Below are 20,853 nucleotides of genomic sequence, written 5' to 3' on the forward strand. Positions count from 1 at the left end.
AGCATCCCACATGGGCGCCAGTTCACGTCCCTGCTTCTCCACTTCCCATTCAGCGGCCTGCTTGTGCCCTGGGATGGCTTAAGTCTTTGGGACTCTGCACCCACGTGGCAGACCTGAAGCTCCTGGCTCCTGGCTTTGGAAAGGCTCAGTTCTGGCTATCGTGGTCATACGGGGAGTGAACAAGTAGATAGAAGATATTTCTGTCACTCCTCCTTCTTTCTGCAAATGTGCCTTTCCAATAAAAATACATCTTTATTTTTCTTTTTATTATTATTATTTTTTTTTTATTATTATTTTTAAAAAATAATAATTACATGGTTGATTAGGCTGGGAAGGATCAAGGTTTAAAGAAAATTGGGTGAATTCATTGCTTCCAAATTTGCTATTTCTTCTTGCTGTTCCTGGGGTGAGGGGAGAAACAAAGGGGAAGACCACTCATGACTTTCCACATGTCCCGGTGCCCAGGGGGAGGAACCGCCACCTCGCATCAGCCCAGAGTCTCAGTGTGTACATATTCCGAGGGTTCTGTCCAATGGCTTGGATAGTTCTGAAATGCTGCCAGTTTCACCAATCCAAGGATGTCACCCTCCCAATGTCCAAAAAATACGCCTTTAAATAAAAAAAGAATATCACAAAACAACCAACCCCAAAATCAATGCAAAAAAAAGATTTATTTTGATGATTTATAAAAGAAATCTCACCAGAGCAACTTAAAGCTATTTATACATTTAAAAATAAATTTACATAAATATATTCACATCATGTTACACCGAACAGCTTTAATTAAAAGGTTACATGTGGTGTTAAACAAGCCCAACACAACATAAATCAAGTTTTAAATTCCGTAAGTGTTCAAAAGCCACCAGAAGAAAGTCCAGAAAAAGACTGGAAAAACATGATTTTAGGAACCAAAGGTAAAGATGATTGCACTGGTTTTGGTTGATACGGCCTTTAACAGTCATTTTAAATTTAAACTGCAAACAGAAGCTTACATAAAGAGATTTAAAAAAAAGGTGAATAAAATTCCTTAAGAAACATTCTAGGGTAGCTCAAGAAACATAGAAATTGGAAATTTACATTCTGACCCATGAGAAAGCAGTTTTAATCAGAGATGGTATTTGCGATTTGTCTGGTTTCAGTTTTCTCCTGCAGGTTACATGCCAGCCTTGCTCCCTGTTGGGCACGGGGTCTGAGCAGCAGCACCCGCCATCCTAGCTGGCTCTCACTGCTCCCTCCTTGCGCAGGACCTGCCCTGGGAGGCAGGACAGCACTCTGAGGCTTGGCACCAACCTCGCTTGCAGGCTGCCTCCGATGGCTGCTCGCATGCACTCCCTCAAGCCAGGGAGGCAGTGCCTGGTGGCTGCCTGGGCACGCTTCCCTCAGCCCGCTTGCCAGGGGTTATGCAGTACCATGATCTGGCAGCTCCCTGGGTGCGCAAGTGGGAGGCCTGGCTGTCAGGTGAGATAACAGAAAGTAGTCAAAAAGCAGTTGTTCCCCCAGCACTGCGAATTACTAGCTGGTTTCATTAAGCAGAGGTGAGGGGGGCAGGGCCTGTTTCAGCTCCTTCCCTTAGGTAAGGCCCTTCACAATTAGTACAAGTCCTTTACTCCATGTTGCTGGACTTGTAGCCAGGTGTGTGAAACTAACACAAGGTCCAGCACAAGTATTGTTAATCATTAAAATAGCTAATTGGCTAATCTCATAAGTAGTGACATTTCATGATTATAGGCCATGAACATTTAATACAGGTATAATTTTTTTTTTTTTGGTATTTAGACTGTTCACACAGTAAAATAGCAAAGGCACTTTTGGTTACATGATAAATAAAAATACATTAATACAGTGAGGATTATTTACTGGTTCCTTCAGTGTCCATGTCCGTGGCGATTGTCGAGAGCCCAGGTTTGTACTTCACCTTTGGCGAATAGTGTGAAGAAAATGGCACCAAATACATTAATAGCAGCAGCGATACAGAAAACAATTTGCCATTCTCTAACAGTGTTCTGTAGAGAAAGAAAAAAAAATTGCAGGTAAAAATTACTGGCAGTCCAGTTTATAAAAACAGTTGGTCATAGGAGCATGTTCATTGTAGAATTAGTATTCCTAAAAGCCCCAAAGTTAAAACAACCCAAACGTTCATCAGCAGAACTGTAGTGTATTCTGTTCAAGGGAATATTACACAGCACCGAGGCTGAAATAAGCAAGCTATGTCATAGATCCATCTTACGAATAAAATGTTCAGCCAAAGAAGCTACAGGAAAAGAGGGCTTTGAATGGTTCGATTTATATGAAATATAAGCAAATCAAATCAGGCCAACAGGAACCGATAGTATTGCAAATCAGGATCGTGGCTCCCTCTAGTGGGGTTAAGAGAGAATGGAGGGAGGGACTGAGTTTCTTCAATAAGTTCTGATTACACAGATCCATTCACATTAGGAAAACCTAGTTCCACACTTATGTCTTGTAAAAATGCATTTTATGTTTCAATTAAAAAGCCTACTGAGAGCAAAAGGTGCGGTGTGTTTCTGAATCATGTGTTAGTACCAAAGTTAGGCCTTCATGCCATCTGAGGCTCATCAAGTTCAGGTGTGAGGGCCTGGCACGTTGGGTGGGAGGGAGGCCTGGTCAGGGTGGCTCACAAAGCACAGGTGAGCTCTGCCCAGAGAGCAAAGGTCACTCCATGTACAATCCAGTAACATAAAAACGCATGTTCTCTGAATTTCTGGATCACGTCACCACTTTGAAGAATTGTAATTTCTGCCTTAGACAGAAAGCTGTGCATTCAAAACCAACCAACCAACCAACCAACCAACCAACCAACCAACCAAACAAACAAACAAACAAACAAACAAAAGATGCAGCAAAAAGAAGGGAGTAAGGAACCAGAAAAAAATCATTTAGGAAATAAAGGAAAAAAAATACAGAAGGAAAGGGACATGCTGTGGTTTTACGTGTGTCTGAGATGAACATATTTTAGTAAACAATGAGTGTCACAGTGGGACCAGTGCTGTAGTGCAGTGGGTTGAAGCTGTCGTCTACAGTGTTGGCATTCCATACGCTCACGGGTCTGATTCCTGGCAACTACTTCTAGCCCAGCTCCCTGCTAACACGCGTGGGAGTGACCGGGCCGTGTCAGTGACGTGGAGCAGCTGGCCCAGCCCTGACTGCTGTGGCCATCTCAGGGAGGGGCAGAAGGACGATCTTGTCTCCAATTCTGGCTTTCAAATAAATACAATCTTAAAAAAAAATAAAGTTAGACATCTATCTTAAATGTTACTGAAAATAAATTTAGATGTGTTTCCATTCTGGAGGAGGAGTATGTCAATAATTACATCTTATTTCAGAAAGAAAATGCTTGCCACAGTGCCCTGGGATTCCTAAGACAAAGGTTTCTTTGCATGGGCTTTGGGATAATAATACTTCATTGTTACTTGCAGTCATTGAATGACTTGAAAAATTGTACCAGAAATCTCACACAACACCCAGCTTGTGCAAAAAATTCTACCGGTTTTGTAGAGAATGCTGTTTTGTTTATAACAAAACTAAACCTCAAATGCATTTTGAGTTTTAATTATTTATTCATACTCTGGTTTTTGAGGCAGTGCAGCTAATTTTAATTGCAAATGATTGCTTTTCCTTTAATTACATGAAACGAATGCTGCAGCATAGCTGTGGTGCGCGTCCACCTGACAGCCATGCGAGACTTGACTGAGGAAGCCACATTGCCTTCCCGGGTGTGCTGGCCTTGTCAGTGGGACATACACAGTATGTGCTACTGTGTTGACTGTGTCCAACGAGAGAAAGTTGCTCACACTGAGAGATGCAACTTTAGGGAAAAACCTTACGCAGGAACCTTTCAAATTAAGTGAGAGCAAGTAGTAGTGGGGAGGCCTGGGTCATTTAAGCAAGATATCAGAAACGGTGGGAGTGTGGAGAGATGGGAACGCTGTCTGTGCTCAACAGGTATGTCTGAAATCAGTCTATTGGATAGTTAGAAAGTCTGCAAGTATATACTGAAATTCCAAGGACCAGACATGCTATTAATTTAATTTTAAACAGTCTCTTTTAGAGGTTAGTCTCTTAAAGAACAAATTCCAGGGGCTGATGTGATGGGTTCATTAGCAGGATTTCCGTAACAGTGCTGGTTCGTGTTCCAGCTGCTCCGCTTCCCATCCAGCTCGCTGCTTATGGCCTGAGAGGCCAGTGGAGGATGGCTCAAGTGCTTGGGTCCCTGCACCTGCATGGGACACCCAGAAGGAAGCTCCTGGTTCCTGGCTTTGGATCGGCTCAGCTCCAGCTGTTGTGGCAGTCTGGGGAGTGAACCAGCAGATGGAGGATTTTGTCTCATTTTTTTCTGTCAATCTGCCTTTCCTTAAAAATAATAAATCTTAACAAAAAGAGAATGTATTCTATCACTCCTTTAGAGTCTTAAAAAGAAGGAAACCAGAATTGGAGGGAGTCTCCAGGATCAGTTTATTCAGATTTAAAACAATTATTACTTGAAAGGACGAGAGGGCAAATATGCACGCAGGGACGACAGAACTCCCCCACTCACTGGTTCACTTTCCAAATGGTCACAACAGCCAGGGCTCAATCCAAAACTAGCAGCCAGGAACTCACGCTAGGCCTGCCACGCGGATGCCAGGAAGCTAATCTCTGCTGCTTCCAGGCTACACACTGGTAGGAAGCCGGCATCGGGAGTGCATTCAGGATGCAGACACAGGCCTGTGGATATGGGATGCAGCCGGGCCAGATGCCCACCCCTATTTTAATTTCTTACATAGCACAGGCAACATTTCAAAATGATATTCTTTGTTCCCAGGTCCATGGGTGCACTAAGGTGGATTTTGTCATCGAATAGACCTTGAAAGTTTTTTTCTCAACCCTGGTGCAACAAAACCAAAAATGTCTCAGGGCTATTAAAACCACTCAAGTGGCACGTTATTTTCTCAGGGTGATATAATTTGTTGTTGATGTTGTTGTTGTTGATGTGGCTGTTATGAAATGATGTCAATCTGAAAAACAGTAACAACCCCAAACAGCCTGTATCTCATGCAATAAGATATTGTGAAGTAACCAATGAACCAACAATCGATCTGAGTCAGACTACTTATGATCTACATCAAAGAATTGTAAAACCTAATATACTTGTAAGGCACTATGCTACTCGGAAATGGGGAAGGAGAGCAGAGAAATCTTCCATCCCTCTAGAAGGTGTGAGGAAGATGGGAAGTATAACCTATCAGGATCATAACTGGTAACTCATAGAGAACAGACTTCAATCAGCATTAGACAATAGCAAAACTACAAAGGCATATGGGGGGAATCAGGAGTGATCCTGACAACCTCTTAACAGGAGGTAATATGCAAAGAGTAGGGGGGGACCCCAGAGTGGGGCAGGGGGACAGGAGGAGGCTTGTATCCCAACCCTGAAGACTCCCAGATCCTCACCAAGGACTACATCCCAACTGCCAAGGAGACCATGGGGAATTGGAGCGCCTTCGGAGGTCATCCACTCCCATTTGGATCTATCACATGGGATGGAAGAAGCCCAAATTCTGCCTTGCAGGATCCAAGGTCATTGGAATGACAACCAGGAGCACTGAGTGGTCTGCAGAAACGGAAGAACAGTAAACTTCCCTTGGGACTAGGGAGAGGAGCTTTCTCTGGTCCTTGGCTGGTCCGACTTTGGGTCCCCACCCTCTCTGGCAATGACCATTAGGAATGCTCCAGAAACCCCTCAAAACAAACAAACAAACAAACAAAAAGCTAGAATAGATAGAGAACAACAAGGAAAGCTTAGAAACAGACAGGAAACGGGCAGTGGGGATGCACTTATAACTCACTGGGCAGGACACAAAGATTAGTTACTCCTCACTAGGGTATTGAAGATTTCTCTGCACACCCCTCCTAAAACTGTTCACCTAAACTGCTGACATGTGTCTTGTTAGAATTATAGAGTTAGACTACCCGAAAAACAGCCAGGTACAGCAAAATCATGCTTCAATGCTATAAACTGCTAAATACTAAAATTAAAATAGACATGAGACAGCTGAATAGTAATCTATAGTCATTTTAAGGTGTATAGAACCCGGTTGTATATAAACTAATAATTGAAATGTCAATGTAGAAGTCACAGGATGTGGTTCAGAACTTGCATTCTGTTTTTTTTTTTTTTCTCTTTTAACATATTGGTTACTCAATACCATGTCAACTAATTCCATTAAGTTACAAATTGTTACTGATGTAATGTCGGGGCTTTTAACTGATCGGGATGACTCTGTCGGCTGGCTCTACCTTCAGACCAGAGATGGTCTCCCTAAGACACTGTTGAACTTATCTGGACAATAAGATGCTGGAGTCTATGCTTGGTAGATGCTTGCAATGAAAGAATCTCAACTGAAGTTGAACTGTGGTAATGTAGCAAGGTGGAGGAATCCACCATGGTAGGAGGGTTTGGGGAGGGGTGGGGGGAATCCCAGTGCCTATAAAACTGTGTCACATAATGCAATGTAATCAATTAAAAAAAAACACTTAAGTAACACCTTTCCTCTTCCTGGGCTCCGTGTGGTAGACTAGTGGCTAAAGTCCTTGGCTTGCATGTGGGTACCTGTTTGTATCCCGACTGCTCCACTTCCCTTCTAGTTCTCTGCTTGTGGTCTGTGAAAGTAGTCAAGGATGGCCCAAAGCCTTGGGGCCCTGTGTGGAAGACCCAGAAGTTTCTCCTGGTTTAGGGTTAGCTTAGTTCTGGCCGCAGCGGCCACTTGGGGAATGAACCAGAGGATGGAAAATCTTCCTCTCTGTCTCTCCTTCTCTCTGTAAATCTGACTTTCCAATAATAAATAAATCTTAAAAAAAAAAAAAAAAAGGTCAGAGCTGCACTGATCTGAAGCCAGGAGCCAGGAACTTCCTCCAGGTCTCCCACACGGGTGCAGGATCTCAAGGCTTGTGGTCATCCTTGACCACTTTCCCAGACCACAAGCAGGGAGCTGGATGGGTTGTGGGGCTGCTGAGATTAGAACCAGTACCTAAATGGGATCCCAGAGTATTCAAGGCAAGGACTTTAGCTGCTAGGCCACTGTGTTGGGCCCATAATAAATAAATCTTAAAAAAACAAAGCGAAACAAAACACTCTTCCCCACATCGGGATCACCAAGGCGTCATCCCCCCCGGTGGGTCCCATTCTCCGCTCTTTTTAGGCTGTCAGCAGGGAGATGGGTCAGAAGTGGAGCAGCCGGCACTGGCACTCTGGCTCAGATGACACAAGACCCTCCCTGTTTCTGTACAACTACAGAGACAAAGTCACCACTTTTCCTTTAGCAGCTCTTCAAACACATGATGACACCTTTCATTTCTTCCCAAATCCCCTGGTCCTTTAAATGGTTCCAGTTCACTCTCACGTGATTTCCTGACCTTGCCTTCATGGATCTAGTTTGGAATAATTTCACTTTGATAACTTTTACATGTCCAAATCAAACAAATTATCAGGAGAAAGTTTCGCAAATGTTAACTGCTCTTTTGGTTTTAGAGGTTCTTCTTTTTTTGTAAACATGCCTTTCCAATAAAAACAAACAAATCTTTATAAAAAAAAAAGAAAATTATATACTTTCAAATCTATTCAGGCATTTAGTGCTTTTTTTTTTGAGATAAAGAATTTCAGAAGGGGTTGGTATTGAGGCATAAGCATGTTAAGCCTCTTGCTGTGACACTGACACTGGCTTACAAGTCCTGGATGCTCCATTTCTGATCCAGCTTCTGCTGCACCTGGGAAAGCAGGGGAGGACGGCCCAAGCGCTTGGGCCACGTGTCCATGTGAAAGACCCAGAAGGAGCTCCAGGCGCCCACTTTGGCCTGGCCCACCCCTGGCCATTGTGGCCATTTGGAAATTGAACCAGCAGGTGGAAGATTTCTCTATCTTTCTTCTTTCTGTAAATCTGCCTTTTTTGTTTGAAGCTTTTAAAAAAGATTTTCAGGGCCTGGTGCGGTAGCTTAGTGGCTAAATCCTCATTTTGCATGTACTGGGATCTCATTTTGTCCTGGTTGCGCCACTTCCCATCCAGCTCCCGGCTAGTGAACTGGGAAAGCAGCTCGGCATGGTCCAAAGCCTTGGGACCTGTACCTACATGGGAGACCAGGAGGAGGCTCCTGGTTCCTGGCTTCAGATCGGCTCAGCTCTAGCTGTTGCAGCCACTTGGGGAGTGAACCAGTACACGGAATATCTTTCTGTCTCTTTCTCCGTGTAAATCTGCTTTTCCAATAAAAATAGATAGATCTTAAAAAAAAAAAAGATTTTCAGAAGAAAAAACATCTAGATTTTTTTTCCTTAAAAACGTTTCTAGAATTAGAAGACAAATTTAAAATCTATACATATGGAGTTTGTGAAATACAGATGCTATGAGAAAAACATGTACGAATTTCAAAGTGGTTTTTTTTGTTTTAATTTTTTTTTGTTTTTGCATCACAACACATTTCCCTTTGAGGTCTATCTTTCATTGAACTTTGGGAATTTCCCTTGTGTACTCAACTTTGGCAGAGGCGAAGCTCCCAAACCTTTGTGGTGTTTGAACAAATTCTCTACTTACATGGTGGGTTAGGCTTTTAGCAATGACGGGGCCAATCATTCCTGGAATGGTGGCAAATGTGTTTGTGATGCCGAGGAGAATGCCAGCATACCTGTGGAGACAGTTGTGTACAGGTTGGTCATTGTGTCACACATCAAGCAGCTTCTTTCAACAGACACACCGCCTTCCAGGTTGTGCTCCTGTGAGCCCCAGCTGAGGGGGGATCTTACATCCAGCTGTTGAAAAAGCTGCATTTCAATAATCAGCATTTTAACATTACACAGAGGACCACAGCCAATAACCTGGTCCCCTTCCTTCTTTTAAAAAATGTTTCTTTGTTTTTATCTGAAAGGTAGATTTACGGAGAGAAGGAAAGAGAGGATCTTGCACCTGCTGCTTCATTCCTCAAATGGCCACAGCAGCCGGAGCGGAGCCGGTTTGAATTTGGCTCCCAGCTTTGCATCTCCCATGTGAGTGCATCCATGTGATTCATCCTCCTCTGCCCTCGCAGGCCATAAGCATGGAGCCGAATAGGAAGTGGAGCAACAGGGACCAGAACCAGTGTCCACGTATGATGCTGGCACCACAAGACAGAGGATTAGCCTGTTGAACCACTGTGCTGGTACCAATACCCTTTTTATAGTGATGTTCTCCAAATGTCTACACCAGATAGGGCTGGACCAGGATGAAGCCAGGAGCCTAGAACACCCTAGTACTTGAGCTGTCACCTCCTGCCTCCCACGGTGCACATTAGCAGGAACCTGGAATCAGAACTGCAGCTACAACTTGAATCTAGGGCATCCTGAGATACATTTTAACCACTACACCAAACACATGCCCAACATAAAACTGTTGAAAGTGAGGCTGGTGTTGTGGCACAGTGGGTAAAGCTGCTGCCTGTGATGTTGTCATGTCCTGATTGCTCTACTTTTTTTTTTTTTTTAAGATTTATTTATTTTCATTACAAAGTCAGATATACAGAGAGGAGGAGAGACAGAGAGGAAGATCTTCCGTCCGATGATTCACTCCCCAAGTGACCACAATGGCCGGTGCTGTGCCGATCCAAAGCCGGGAACCAGGAACCTCCTCTGGGTCTCCCACACAGGTGCAGGGTCCCAAAGCCTTGGGCCATCCTCGACTGCCCCCCCCAGGCCACAAGCAGGGAGCTGGATGGGAAGTGGAGCTGTCAGGACCAGAACTGGCGCCCATATGGGATCCCGGCATGTTCAAGGCGAGGACCCAGCCACTAGGCCACGCCGCCGGGCCCGTGTCCTGATTGTTCTATTTCTAATCCAGCTCCTTGCTCATGTATTGAGAAAAGCAGCAAATAGGGCCCAAATGTGTAAGTACCCGCCCTGCACACGGGGGACCCAAATGGATCTTCTGACTTCAGGTTTTGGCTAAGTCCAGCCCTGGCATCGCAGCCATTTGGGGAGTGAACTAACACTGGAAGATTCGTCTCGTCCCCCTCTTTGTGATTCTGACTTGCAAAGAGATAAATGTCTTAAACATTGTCAAAGGCAAAGAAGCACGTATTTCTCAATAACAAAAATGAATTATGTCTAATTATTCCACACGTGGATCATCAACGTTAACTTTTTAGTAAACATCCTTAACTATTTTTTCTAAATGTGTATATTTCTACCACATTATTATAGATATGGAACATACTGAAAATGTAATTTTGTAATTTTATTTTTCCACTAATTAGATATTTGCTCACAGGCAAACGTTTGCACATGGTCCAAGAAGTAGACAGGCTGGGGAGGCATTTTGATGCAGTGAGCTAAACTGCCGACTGCAACGCTGGCATCTTGTATGGGAGTCCAGTTTCAGTCCTGGCTGCTGCACTTCTGATCTGCTTCCGCATTAATGCGCCTGGAAGAGTCAGCAGAGGTTGGCCCAAATGCCTGGGGAGATCGGGATGAAGTTGCTGGCTCCAGGTTTTGTCTGGACTTGACCTAGCTGTTATGGACATTTGGGGAATTAGACAGCAGATCAAAGATTCTCTCTCTTAAAGATTTATATATTGAAAGTCAGAGTTACAGCGAGAGAAAGAAGGAGAGAGAGAGATTCTTCCACTGGATCACTCCCACATGGCTGCAATTGATGGGATGGAGCCAAGCCAAAGCCAAGAGCCAGGAGCTTCCTCCAGATCTCCTAATTGGGTCGCAAGGGTCCAAGCACTGGACTATCTTCTGCTGCTTTTCCAGGTACATTAGCAGGGAGCTGAACTGGAAGTGGAAAATTCAGGTCTTGAACCTGTGCCCACATGGAATGATGGCATTATAGGTGGTGGCTTTACTTGCTGTGCCACAATGCTGGCCCCATCTAACCTTCTTCCACGAAGTCCTTGGTATGTAGTTCAGTTCACATTGAACTGTTGTCTCAGAATCTTTATCATTTTTAAAGTTAGATGACATGTGTGAAGGTATAATTATGTTCTAATTCAAGTGTGATGATTCACACTCCAGCCTCACCATACATTTGTTTTATTTCTTTCCGTCACATCCAGGGCCCAGGACAACCCATGTACTCATTCAGGACATGATAACTGAAGAGAAGTAGCACGTGACCATGGATCGTCACAGCCCCAGGCTCATGGGATCTTGACTGCACAGACCATGCACTTTGTTCCCTATAGACAGTGGCTTTAAAAGCTGCAGGTTCTGGGCCCAGTGCGGTAGCCTAGCAGCTAAAGTCCTTGCCTTGAACACCAGGATCCCATATGGGCGCTGGTTCTAATTCTGGCAGCTCCACTTCCCATCCAGCTCCCTGCTTGTGGCTTGGGAAAACAGTCGAGGACGGCCCAAAGCCTTGGGACCCTGCACCCACGTGGGAGACCTGGAGGAGGTTTCTGGCTTCTGGCTTCGGATCCGCGCAGCACCGGCCGTTGTGGTCACTTGAGGAGTGAATCATTGTATGGCAGATCTTCCTGTCTGCCTCTCCTCCTCTCTGTATCTCTGACTTGGCAAAAAAAAAAAAAAAATCTTAAAAACAAAAACAAAACCCTGCTGGTCCCCAGGACTGGCAGAATAGCTCAACTGGCTAACTCTTCACCTCTAAGCGCCTATAACAGGATTCCACAGATTTAGGTTTGATATTTTGAGAACAAAATTAAAAGGTGGTGGAAGAATCACATTTTAAAAAAAGATAAACAAACAATCTATTTTTCATAAAAAGAACCTAAGCACATACAAAATCCAATTAGAGCCGTAATTTTTTTTTTTTTTTGTGATAATCAGTGTTATTAAAAAATAAAATTCTGGGATTGGTGTTTTGGCTAATCTTGCACCACCAAGAGCCAGCATCCCATATGGGTGCTGGTTTGTGTTCTGGCTGCTCCAAATACCATCCAGCTCCCTGCTTGTGGCCTGGGAAAGTAGAGGAGGACGGCCCAAGGTGTTGGGACCCTGCACCCATGTGGGAGACCTGGAGGAAGTTCCTGGCTCCTGGCTTTGGATCGGCCACTTGGGGGGTGAATCAGTGGACAGAAAAACTTCCTCTCTGTCTCTCCTTCTCTCTGTAAGTCTGCTTTTCCAAGAAAAATAAATAAATCCTACCAAAAAAAAAGGGAAATAAAATTCTGGTCTGATGTTTTACTTATTGTGAGGTAATGCAATTTCTATCAGTGCTTACGATTCTTAATATCAAGACTGATGACTGATCTGAAATCTTTCTCTCCAGTTTGGAAGGAAAGATACCTAAAACAAAAACAAAAGCACCACCACCCTCCTTCCCCACTAACTCGGCCTGTCTGCAAGCTCCAGACTGTGTATTCAGCCCCTTGCATGAGCCACAGATCTTTGTGACTTATGCCCTCGCGGGAGTGTATCTTAAATTAACCAAGCTTGGCAGGATCTATTTTTTTTTTTAAGCCATTAACACCTTGGCACTAGGAGTAGCCAAGTTCAATGTTGCCAGGTCTTTTCAGAGACAGATATTAAGTGCAGATGAATGCTGTGAAATTCTAAATGTCAGCACCAAGAAGCTCTTTCAAGTATTCATGTTACATGTGGCCGAGAAGGGCAATGAAAGATTGGTGACTGCTTGGAAGAAAACACGCTGTAAAGGCTCCATCTGGATTATGTGCTGTTGGAATACTAGAATTTTGTGGGACTAATAAATAAGTCTATCCCATTCTCCATAATGTGGGTAATGTAGTTATCCAGAGATAATACCTATTTTAAAAAATAAAAAAATAAAAATAAAAACAATTAAAAAAAAAGAATATTTTAGTCTGGAGAAGGAAAAGCTCAGAAAATACCAGGTATACATTTATATTAAAATAGGAATACTGCTTATGGAAAGTCTTCTTTAAACATGGTTTTAAGTACTATATATACATGTGTGTATGTATGTATTATGTGTGTGCATATGAAATTTTATTTTAATAGTAAAGTCAACCCTATGAGGTACAAGTTATCTTCATTATATGAATGACAAAATATAAAATAATAACCAATTTGATTCCAATCAGTACTTGATATTATGCTATAATTTGTAATGCTATCTTGGTGGTTATGTGATCAATGAATTTTCTCAGACTTAACTTTTTACAACAAGTCCCTCTGCAAAACTGAACACATTAAGGTTCTGTGGTCCTCATGTAGGCTAACAGAGGACATCGAGTGCCTTGTCATAGGATGGAGAGAAGAACAGATTGGACAACTCTCCTGGCCAAGCTTTGCAGCATGTTCCTGGGTCTGTGGATGCATCAAGGTGGACTTGGTCAGCCAATAGATCTTGAAAATATTTTCTCAGCCCTGGTGCAATGAAGACATCTCAGAACTACGAAAACCACTCAGGTAACACCCTCAGAAGACTCTTCCCCACATTGGGGTCTCTAAGATGTCATCAAATGACTGTTCCTCATCCCCACGTGCTGATGTGGTTTGACAAGAAATGGGCTCCTCCCCTTTCCTCTTTGTGTGGACATGGGGAAAAAAAAAACCAAAAAACAAAACTGAAACTTTCTAATTAGAGGTATCCTTGGGCATGCCTCCTTCTTAACTATGTAAATAATATTAAAACAAAAATTTAAAAAGTAAAAAGGTTCTGTGATCCTTGAGAATTCTTTTTCTAACTACTAGCACTGTTACATTATACAGGCATTCAATTGTTGGAAAGACAAAAAGTAACTAAGCAACAACATGGTCACAGCATTGGTAACCCCAGCTGGCCAAGACACTGGAAACTAATAATAACTGGTGTTGTTTGAACCAAGACTAAAAGCTCAGCTGAAAAGATACGTAAAAATCTAAGGAAGAAAAAGACTTTCACTAAAATGAAATTATATTTGTACAGCTATACAAACTTTCTCACTTTATTAGAAAAGCAGAGACACAGAGACAAAAGAAGAGATAGAGATTTTCCATCTGCTGGTCTCTTCCCCAACTGCCTTCAATAGCTGCGGGAGGCCCAGGCCCACGCCAGGAGCCAGGAGCTCACTCTAGGTCTCCCAAGTCAGTGGGAGGACCCTCGCTCATGAACATTACCTGCTGCTGCCTAGGGTGGGCATCAAGCAGGAAAATGGATTGAAAGCACAGGACTCAAACCAGGCACTCCAAAGTGGCATATAGGCCTCCCAAGCAAAATTTCGTGCCAACTACAGCCGTATAAGTTTGTTCATACCCATAAATCTAATGTTTCAGTCAGCTGAGAGAAGAGCAGCTTCATTCCATGTGCATTTAGGTACTTGGCAGCCTTCTAACTGTGATTATTTGCTGGTATCATTTACATTGCTGAATTATTTAAGATCACAAATATCTAGATAACTGTCTTCTGGATTTAGAAGATTTCAGGGTCTTTAAGACGATGCTAAGGCCAGAGCTGCAGGAGCCCCTCTGCAGGTTGTTCGGTGTGTACTTCATGACGGACCTAGTCAGCCAAAGTACACAGACACGGGCGGGGACTATGTGACTTTCACTTTGTGTCTCCAACATTTGGGCCAGTGTTTGGTGTGAATGTTCCACGACCAGGCCTGCTAATCAGCTATTGAAGACCCACGTGGAGTTCCAAGGACTGGCTCCTCCCTGGCCACTGCAGTCACATGGGGGAGAAAATCAGCAGATGAATTTTTTTTCACATTCTGTCTCTCCTTCTCTGTTATTCTTTCATAGAAATAAAATAAATCTTTACATATAAGATCAATGCAGAAACAGTTTTTTTAAGCAAGATTTTTAACAAGGTACTGAATATAAAAGTTTATTTCTACTCTTCCATTCACGCAACTGAACAACAGAGTACTGCCTATGATCTGGTGCAGGAGCAGGTGCTGGGTGGGGCCACTGTGGGAAGCAGGGCAAACTGGGTCCATGCCTTGCCCTAGCCTGTAATCCAAAAGCTTTTGCTTAAGTTACCTTTTGCTTCAAACGGCTTCCTAGAGTCCAAGGCCGAAGTGCTGTCAGTACTCTTCCTGTGGCTCCCTACTGGTAAGGTCTCTTAGCACTGAAGCTCCTATTTTCTTAGCATAATCACACAAGTTAAAGGCTTAGTAAGTGCCAGCCAGGGGTGCCATTCTTGTGCCAAGAGCTGTGAGTATATCGGATTTCTCAGTCTGAAGGAATTTAAATTCAAATCATGGAGATAGGAAAGATAAAGTGGTTATCTATCACGGTAAGGTAGTAACCAGTCACAGACACATCTAGGACAGAATTACACACGGAAAGCATAGAGAAGAAAGGGAAAAAGCAGGCAGTGCTAGTTGGGAAGGGGCCCACAGAGCACTGAGAAGTGAACTGGGAAGGACTTGGATAGGGGACGGCACTACCAGGAAGGGGCGCAGACATGGCAGGAGGCACCCCAGTGTGGCCAGCACTGAGAAATGAACTGGGAAAAACTCAGATGGGGAAGGAACTCTGGGGCAGGAGATGTGGCAGGACTGTGGCTCAGGCACAGTAGAGGCTCAGGCAGGCACTGAGGTCACCAAGATGCTAGGCTTGAGATCTTGTTGGGCTTTTCTGTAGAACTAGAGAATGGACAAAGGGGAGGTGTGCTGAGTACAGCTCATCGTGGAGTGTTTACTGAAGGGACAGGAGATGCGGACTGACAGCAATCACATTTTGCTCTCATCACTGATTAGCTATGATTTGAAGTCAAACCGTTTGACTTCTTTGCACTCGAGTATTCTTAGCTATAAAATAGGGCAAGAATACTATAGTTAAGACTACTTAAAAGCATAGAGTGTGTTTAAGTATAAAACACTTCTGTGGGAGTGATCTCTATTAAGTGCTACACAAATACATTTACACATAGATCACCTAACAAGCTCTTTCTGTTGTATTTTCCCCGATTACATGCCTGCCCTCTATGCGCTAAGTGCCACGGTGCTATTACCCAAGGATGCTGGGGTAGCATTTGTTTTCAGAGTTTCCTGTTCTGAGTGGAAAGACAATGCGTCACTGCCAAGTTCTTATGCAAGCAATATGTTCCTGTGGACAAAGCTGACGGTTGCTAATAGTTTTAACTCAAACAACTTCATGAGCAGGTGTTTAGCTTAGCAGTTAAGAAAGAAGCTTGCATTCCATGTTGATTTTCGACGCCAAGATCTTAGGGTGCAGCAGTGTCGGGTTCCTGACACCTGTGTGGGAGACCTGGGTTTAGTGCTTGGCTCCCAGCTTCGGGCCTGGACTCAGCTGCTGCTGGACCCTAGGGATTAATCCAGGGGATGCAGGATCCCTTCCTCCTTCTGCTTCTCAAATAAACAGAAGTGAAACCAAACTCCATGCTTTGATCATCATGTATTCTGACATCTTGTAAAGAATTGACAGTTTAGTGGCTAAAGTCCTTGCCTTGCATGTGCTGGAATCTCATATGATGTTGGTTCATACACTGCCTGTTCCACTTCCCCTCCAGCTCCCTGCTTGCGGCCTGGGAAAGCAGTAGAGAATGGCCCAAAGCCTTGAGACCCTGCACCTGCATGGGAGACCCAGAAGAGGCTCCTGGTTCCTGGCTTAAGATCAACTCAGTTCCAGCTGTTATGGTTACTTGGAGAGTGACTCTGCAGATGGAAGATCTTTCTCTCTGTCTCTCCTTCTCTCTGTAAATCTTTCTTTCCAATGAAAATAAGTAAATCTTTAAAAAATTTTTAAAAGAACTCTTAAAAAAATTTCAGTCATTCCTATGGTAGTCAGATTCCGGGATGCAGAAAGTAGGGTGATGGTTGCCAAGGCCTAACAGCAGGGGGCAACGAGAAGTTAGTGTTCAAGGGGCACAGTTTCAGTTGTGGAAGTTGAAAAAAATTGTTGGGATGGTTGGTGGAACTAGCTGCACAACCATGTGAATGCAGGTAATGTCGTTACGTTGGATACTTGAAAATGGATAAAATGGTATTTGTGTTACATAAATTTCATTCAAGAAATTCATGGGAAAAAAATGAGTATAATAAAAGTGATGCATGAAATTAAAACCAGTTTTACACCAAAATAAATTGATCTTTTAACTCAACTTTCCCACAGTTTTGAACTATCCCTACATACATATTTTGCCATAATTTAAGAAAGAACTCAGTGTCAATCCTACTAAATCTTCACATTAGTACTCACGAAGGAGCAATATCCAGATGGTTGATGCTGAATCCAGAGGAGCAGAAGCCTCCCAGTGTGGTTGAGACGGTTAGGAAAGCAACGGCCAGAGAATAGTCACAGCCTATGAACCCAGCAGCTACCAGGAATGCTGCAGGTCCCATCATTCCTAGGGTTCAAAGACATAAAAGGAAATAGAATCTCAGAATTATTGCCCCATCTTAAACCAGCGGAAATCTGAGATTTGATGTTGCTGCCACCTACTGTTTAAACACTGTATTGCACAGAAGATTCCACTAGTGCAGATTTTTGTAAAACTGCTGGAAACATGGGCATAGTACAACTAATAAGACAGTGAAAGAAACATTTCATTATGCAATGTTATTAGGCATACAGGAGATCAGGACTCAGCTAAAGTGCTACAGTGTTAAAAAAATGGGCTGGGAAAGGATGACTAAAAAATATAGTTCTAAGACAAGCAATAACTATCGAAGGCACAACTTAAAATTCACATAACCGCTGGGAGATACTCCAGTGGAAGTATGATGGACTTGGGAAAATTCACGATGGACACACATTACGATCCTAGAGAGGAGAACAGCAGGGAGGGGAGAGCCCACTGCCAACTGTATCAAAAAATAAAAATTAAAAAAATAATAAATAAAATTCACATAACCAAGGATGGTAAACTAAATGACGAATTTTTCTGGGTACAGCTAAGAGTACACAGTATCTTAATCCTAACCGTTGACAGTAACATATACAGGTCATTATGGGTAGCCAAGTAACAAAATACAAGTTACACAAGGACTTAATATAGGGTTTGTCATTGTCTTCTTTGTATTTGCTACCCAGAAACTCTCTGGGACAATGGAAATGTATTCGTATGTACTATATCCAAACAACTTATTCTAAAATGTTAACAAAACTTAAACAGCCACATGTGGCTAGTAGCTATTGTACTGTGAGGAACAGGCCCACAAAAACGTTGAAAACTGACACAAATCCCAGATTAAGCTTACAGGGGTTTAATTCCTCTGCAGGTGTGAGGTCAAGGCACCCAGCCTGTGGGAAGGACAGCTTCTCCTGGGATGGGTGGTACCCAAGTGTTCGCAGAGTTAGCTGAATAGGGTCTTTTGACAACAAGATTACCCAACGACAGATTCCAGGGTCTCTAATTGCCTGACACCTTTAACAAATGGAATAACTTCTAGATAATTTAAAAATTTAACTTAGGAAACCAGAGTCTGAAATGTAACTGTGTAGGTTTCCTTTGAATTCTTTGGATTGAAATCCAAAATGCACTCTTGTAGAAAAGGATAGAGGCTTAGGAGAACTTTCACTGTAAACTTACAGCTGAAGCCAGAGTGCTGTCTAAAATTCTGGGGATAATGTTCAGCAAAATAAGCCTTTTTTGGGGGGAGAGGTTAAAAGCTATGGTACAAAGATGCACTAGGTGCATACTGTATTTTAATATGAAGGAAAATAAATGCCCAATATTATCATTTTTTATTTTATCTTAAGCTGTGATGACACTATGATACTGGAAGAGATATGTATTTGGTTTTGGCCCATTGTTCTTGGCACACAGCTCCTAAAATCTTGGCATTAATGATTACTTTTTAGATGCTAATGAGATGACTGCTGGTTGGGGTCCCTAGATAGCTGCAGGATGGGTTCTGTCACCAGAAAGACCAAGTCCTACTAGTGGGCAGGGCCTTTCAACAGCACCCTGCACCTGTGTGGAGGCTGAGCTCATCACCAGCGGCTTGTGACTGAATCAGCCACGTCTACATAATGCAACCTCCATCAGAACTCCAGAGGACAGGGCATGGATGGCTTCCGGACACAACGTGAAGGAGCCTGGCAGTTGGGGTGTCCAAGAGGGCACATAAGGGCGTGGTCCCTTCCTACTGACTTCACCTATGCAGCTCCTCTACCCGGAGGACCACTTGTGTCCAATGGAACATCTCTCAATCAAGAAGCAAGCCCTAAAAGTCTTAGTTCTATAAACGTCCTTGCAAATGAATGGGATCCAAAAGGGGGTCATGGGAACGCCTGATGTGTAGCCACAGTCTGGGGTTAGCACAAGTAGGGGCCAATCTTGTGGGACTGAGCATTCAGTCTGAATCCCAGGACACCCAGAGGCTGTCACAGCAGAACTGGCTGCAGATGGGGGAGAAGTCCCCAAGTATGGCTTGGTGACCAGAGGTGAAATGTTCTGTGCTGAGTATTGTGGTAACTGTGTCTGCAAGAAGGAGCAATGCTATTTTCTTTCTACCTCCAACAACCTTAAACACAGTGAGTACGTGCAAATCCAAGCAAAGCTGTACTAAATGGTATTTACCTATAAGTGTAAAAAGTCTGCGAACACATATAGTTGAAAAATTCCATTTTGCCCTTAAAGTATCAGCAGCTTGACCAGACAGGATCATACACAACCAACAGCCGAAATATGGCACTGCAGATAAAAGCCCATTCTGGAAGGAAAAGGGAGATACAGAATTAATACGTATATTACAGCTATTACTACCACTTGGAAACAAAGGAAAAATGGGCTGTTAATTTTTACCCAAATTGACAGGAAGTAAGTTTGGCTTTTGGGAAGCTTGGGGGAGGGATTCAGTTAAATGCTGTCCCTAACAGTCTGTCCTGGCTCACACCATCCTGTCAGCCCAGGGCAATGCCCAGCGCTATTTGGGGAACCGGCTTACAGAAGAGGACACCTGCCAACCTGCTGTGGACTCTTCCCACTGGAAAGTTGTTGTCTTCAAGCTCATTTGTTTATTCAAGAATACAGAAAACATCATAACTCAGATGTGTAGCTTAATAAATGATTCTTAAGATCATCTAGGTCACCAAAGAGAGTTTTGCCAGCCACCTGGAGGGCTTCCGATGGTGCTGGCCCGGCCACAGGCCCCTCCCTCTTCCTGGATGTGAACAGCATCCCAGTTATAACACACAGTACTCACAGATTCCTACTTATTTGCGGTCACATTGCTCAAGCATGCATCTATACACACCACAGTTCAGTTTTGATAATTTAAAAACTTTGGCTAAGAATTAAAAATAAGACTTCAAACTTTTTGGCTTATTTGACAGGCTGAGAGAGACAGAGGAAGAGAAATGAGGAGGGGTAGATGAAAATAGAGGAAAAAGGAGAAAGGAAGGGAAAAAGGGGGGGGGGCGAAGGGCAAGAGGCAGAGAGGAAAGGAAAGAGGGAGAGGGGTAGTAGGATAGGGAAGGAGAGAGCATTTACACAAGCAGGCACTGCCACCTGCCCATTCTCCTCCCAAATGCTGAAGAGGGTTGGTGGTGGCAGGAGTGACAGCAAGCGCCTTCCTGTCCACTGGCTCCCTCTCCAAATGTTTGCAACTGGGCTGGGTTGAAGCCAAGTGCTGGAAACCTAACCCAGCAATGTGAGCCATCATCACTTGCCATCTGGAGTCTGTGCTAACAGGAAGCCCGGAGTCAAGGAGCTTTAAGTGGGTGCTTATTAAAAGGAATCTTCCTCAGTACCTTAATGGTGGGCCAGAGGCCAGCCCTGAAACAGTTTTAATTTCACTTTTGATTTGTAAATTCTTTCTTACTTCATTTCATTTATTTTCAAAAAATCAGTGAGAAGTAGAGCCTGAACTCAAACAAATGATCTTACAGCTGAATCTGTGTTTACTTTCTCTTTTTCTCATACAGCCATCCCCACACAAAATTTATTTATTTATTTTTAACCTGGGAATCTTTCTTGATGGTTTATTCTCCCTGGCATT

At 43.4% G+C, this 20,853-nt stretch overlaps 1 protein-coding gene across 2 annotated transcripts in view; it reads right to left on the bottom strand.

Moving 5' to 3' along the window:
• Positions 1–653: 653 nt before the first annotated feature.
• Positions 654–20,853, bottom strand: part of SLC17A5 (solute carrier family 17 member 5) — a 47,630-nt gene continuing 27,430 nt past the window's right edge. Inside the window, exons 8-11 of one of the 2 annotated variants that reach the window (XM_040983635.1) lie at positions 19,434–19,566; positions 17,108–17,255; positions 8,583–8,673; positions 654–2,003 (exon numbers count right to left, since the gene is read on the bottom strand). In XM_040983635.1, coding sequence (XP_040839569.1) covers positions 1,866–2,003; positions 8,583–8,673; positions 17,108–17,255; positions 19,434–19,566 — 510 coding nt within the window. In that variant the 3' untranslated portion in view covers positions 654–1,865. The remainder of the gene's footprint in view (positions 2,004–8,582; positions 8,674–17,107; positions 17,256–19,433; positions 19,567–20,853) is intronic. The other variant, XM_040983636.1, reaches the window with a different exon arrangement.

This window comes from Ochotona curzoniae, unplaced genomic scaffold (assembly GCF_017591425.1).
Source record: "Ochotona curzoniae isolate NIBS_2020 unplaced genomic scaffold, NIBS_Ocur_1.0 contig_3819, whole genome shotgun sequence".
NCBI classification, from domain to species: domain Eukaryota; kingdom Metazoa; phylum Chordata; class Mammalia; order Lagomorpha; family Ochotonidae; genus Ochotona; species Ochotona curzoniae.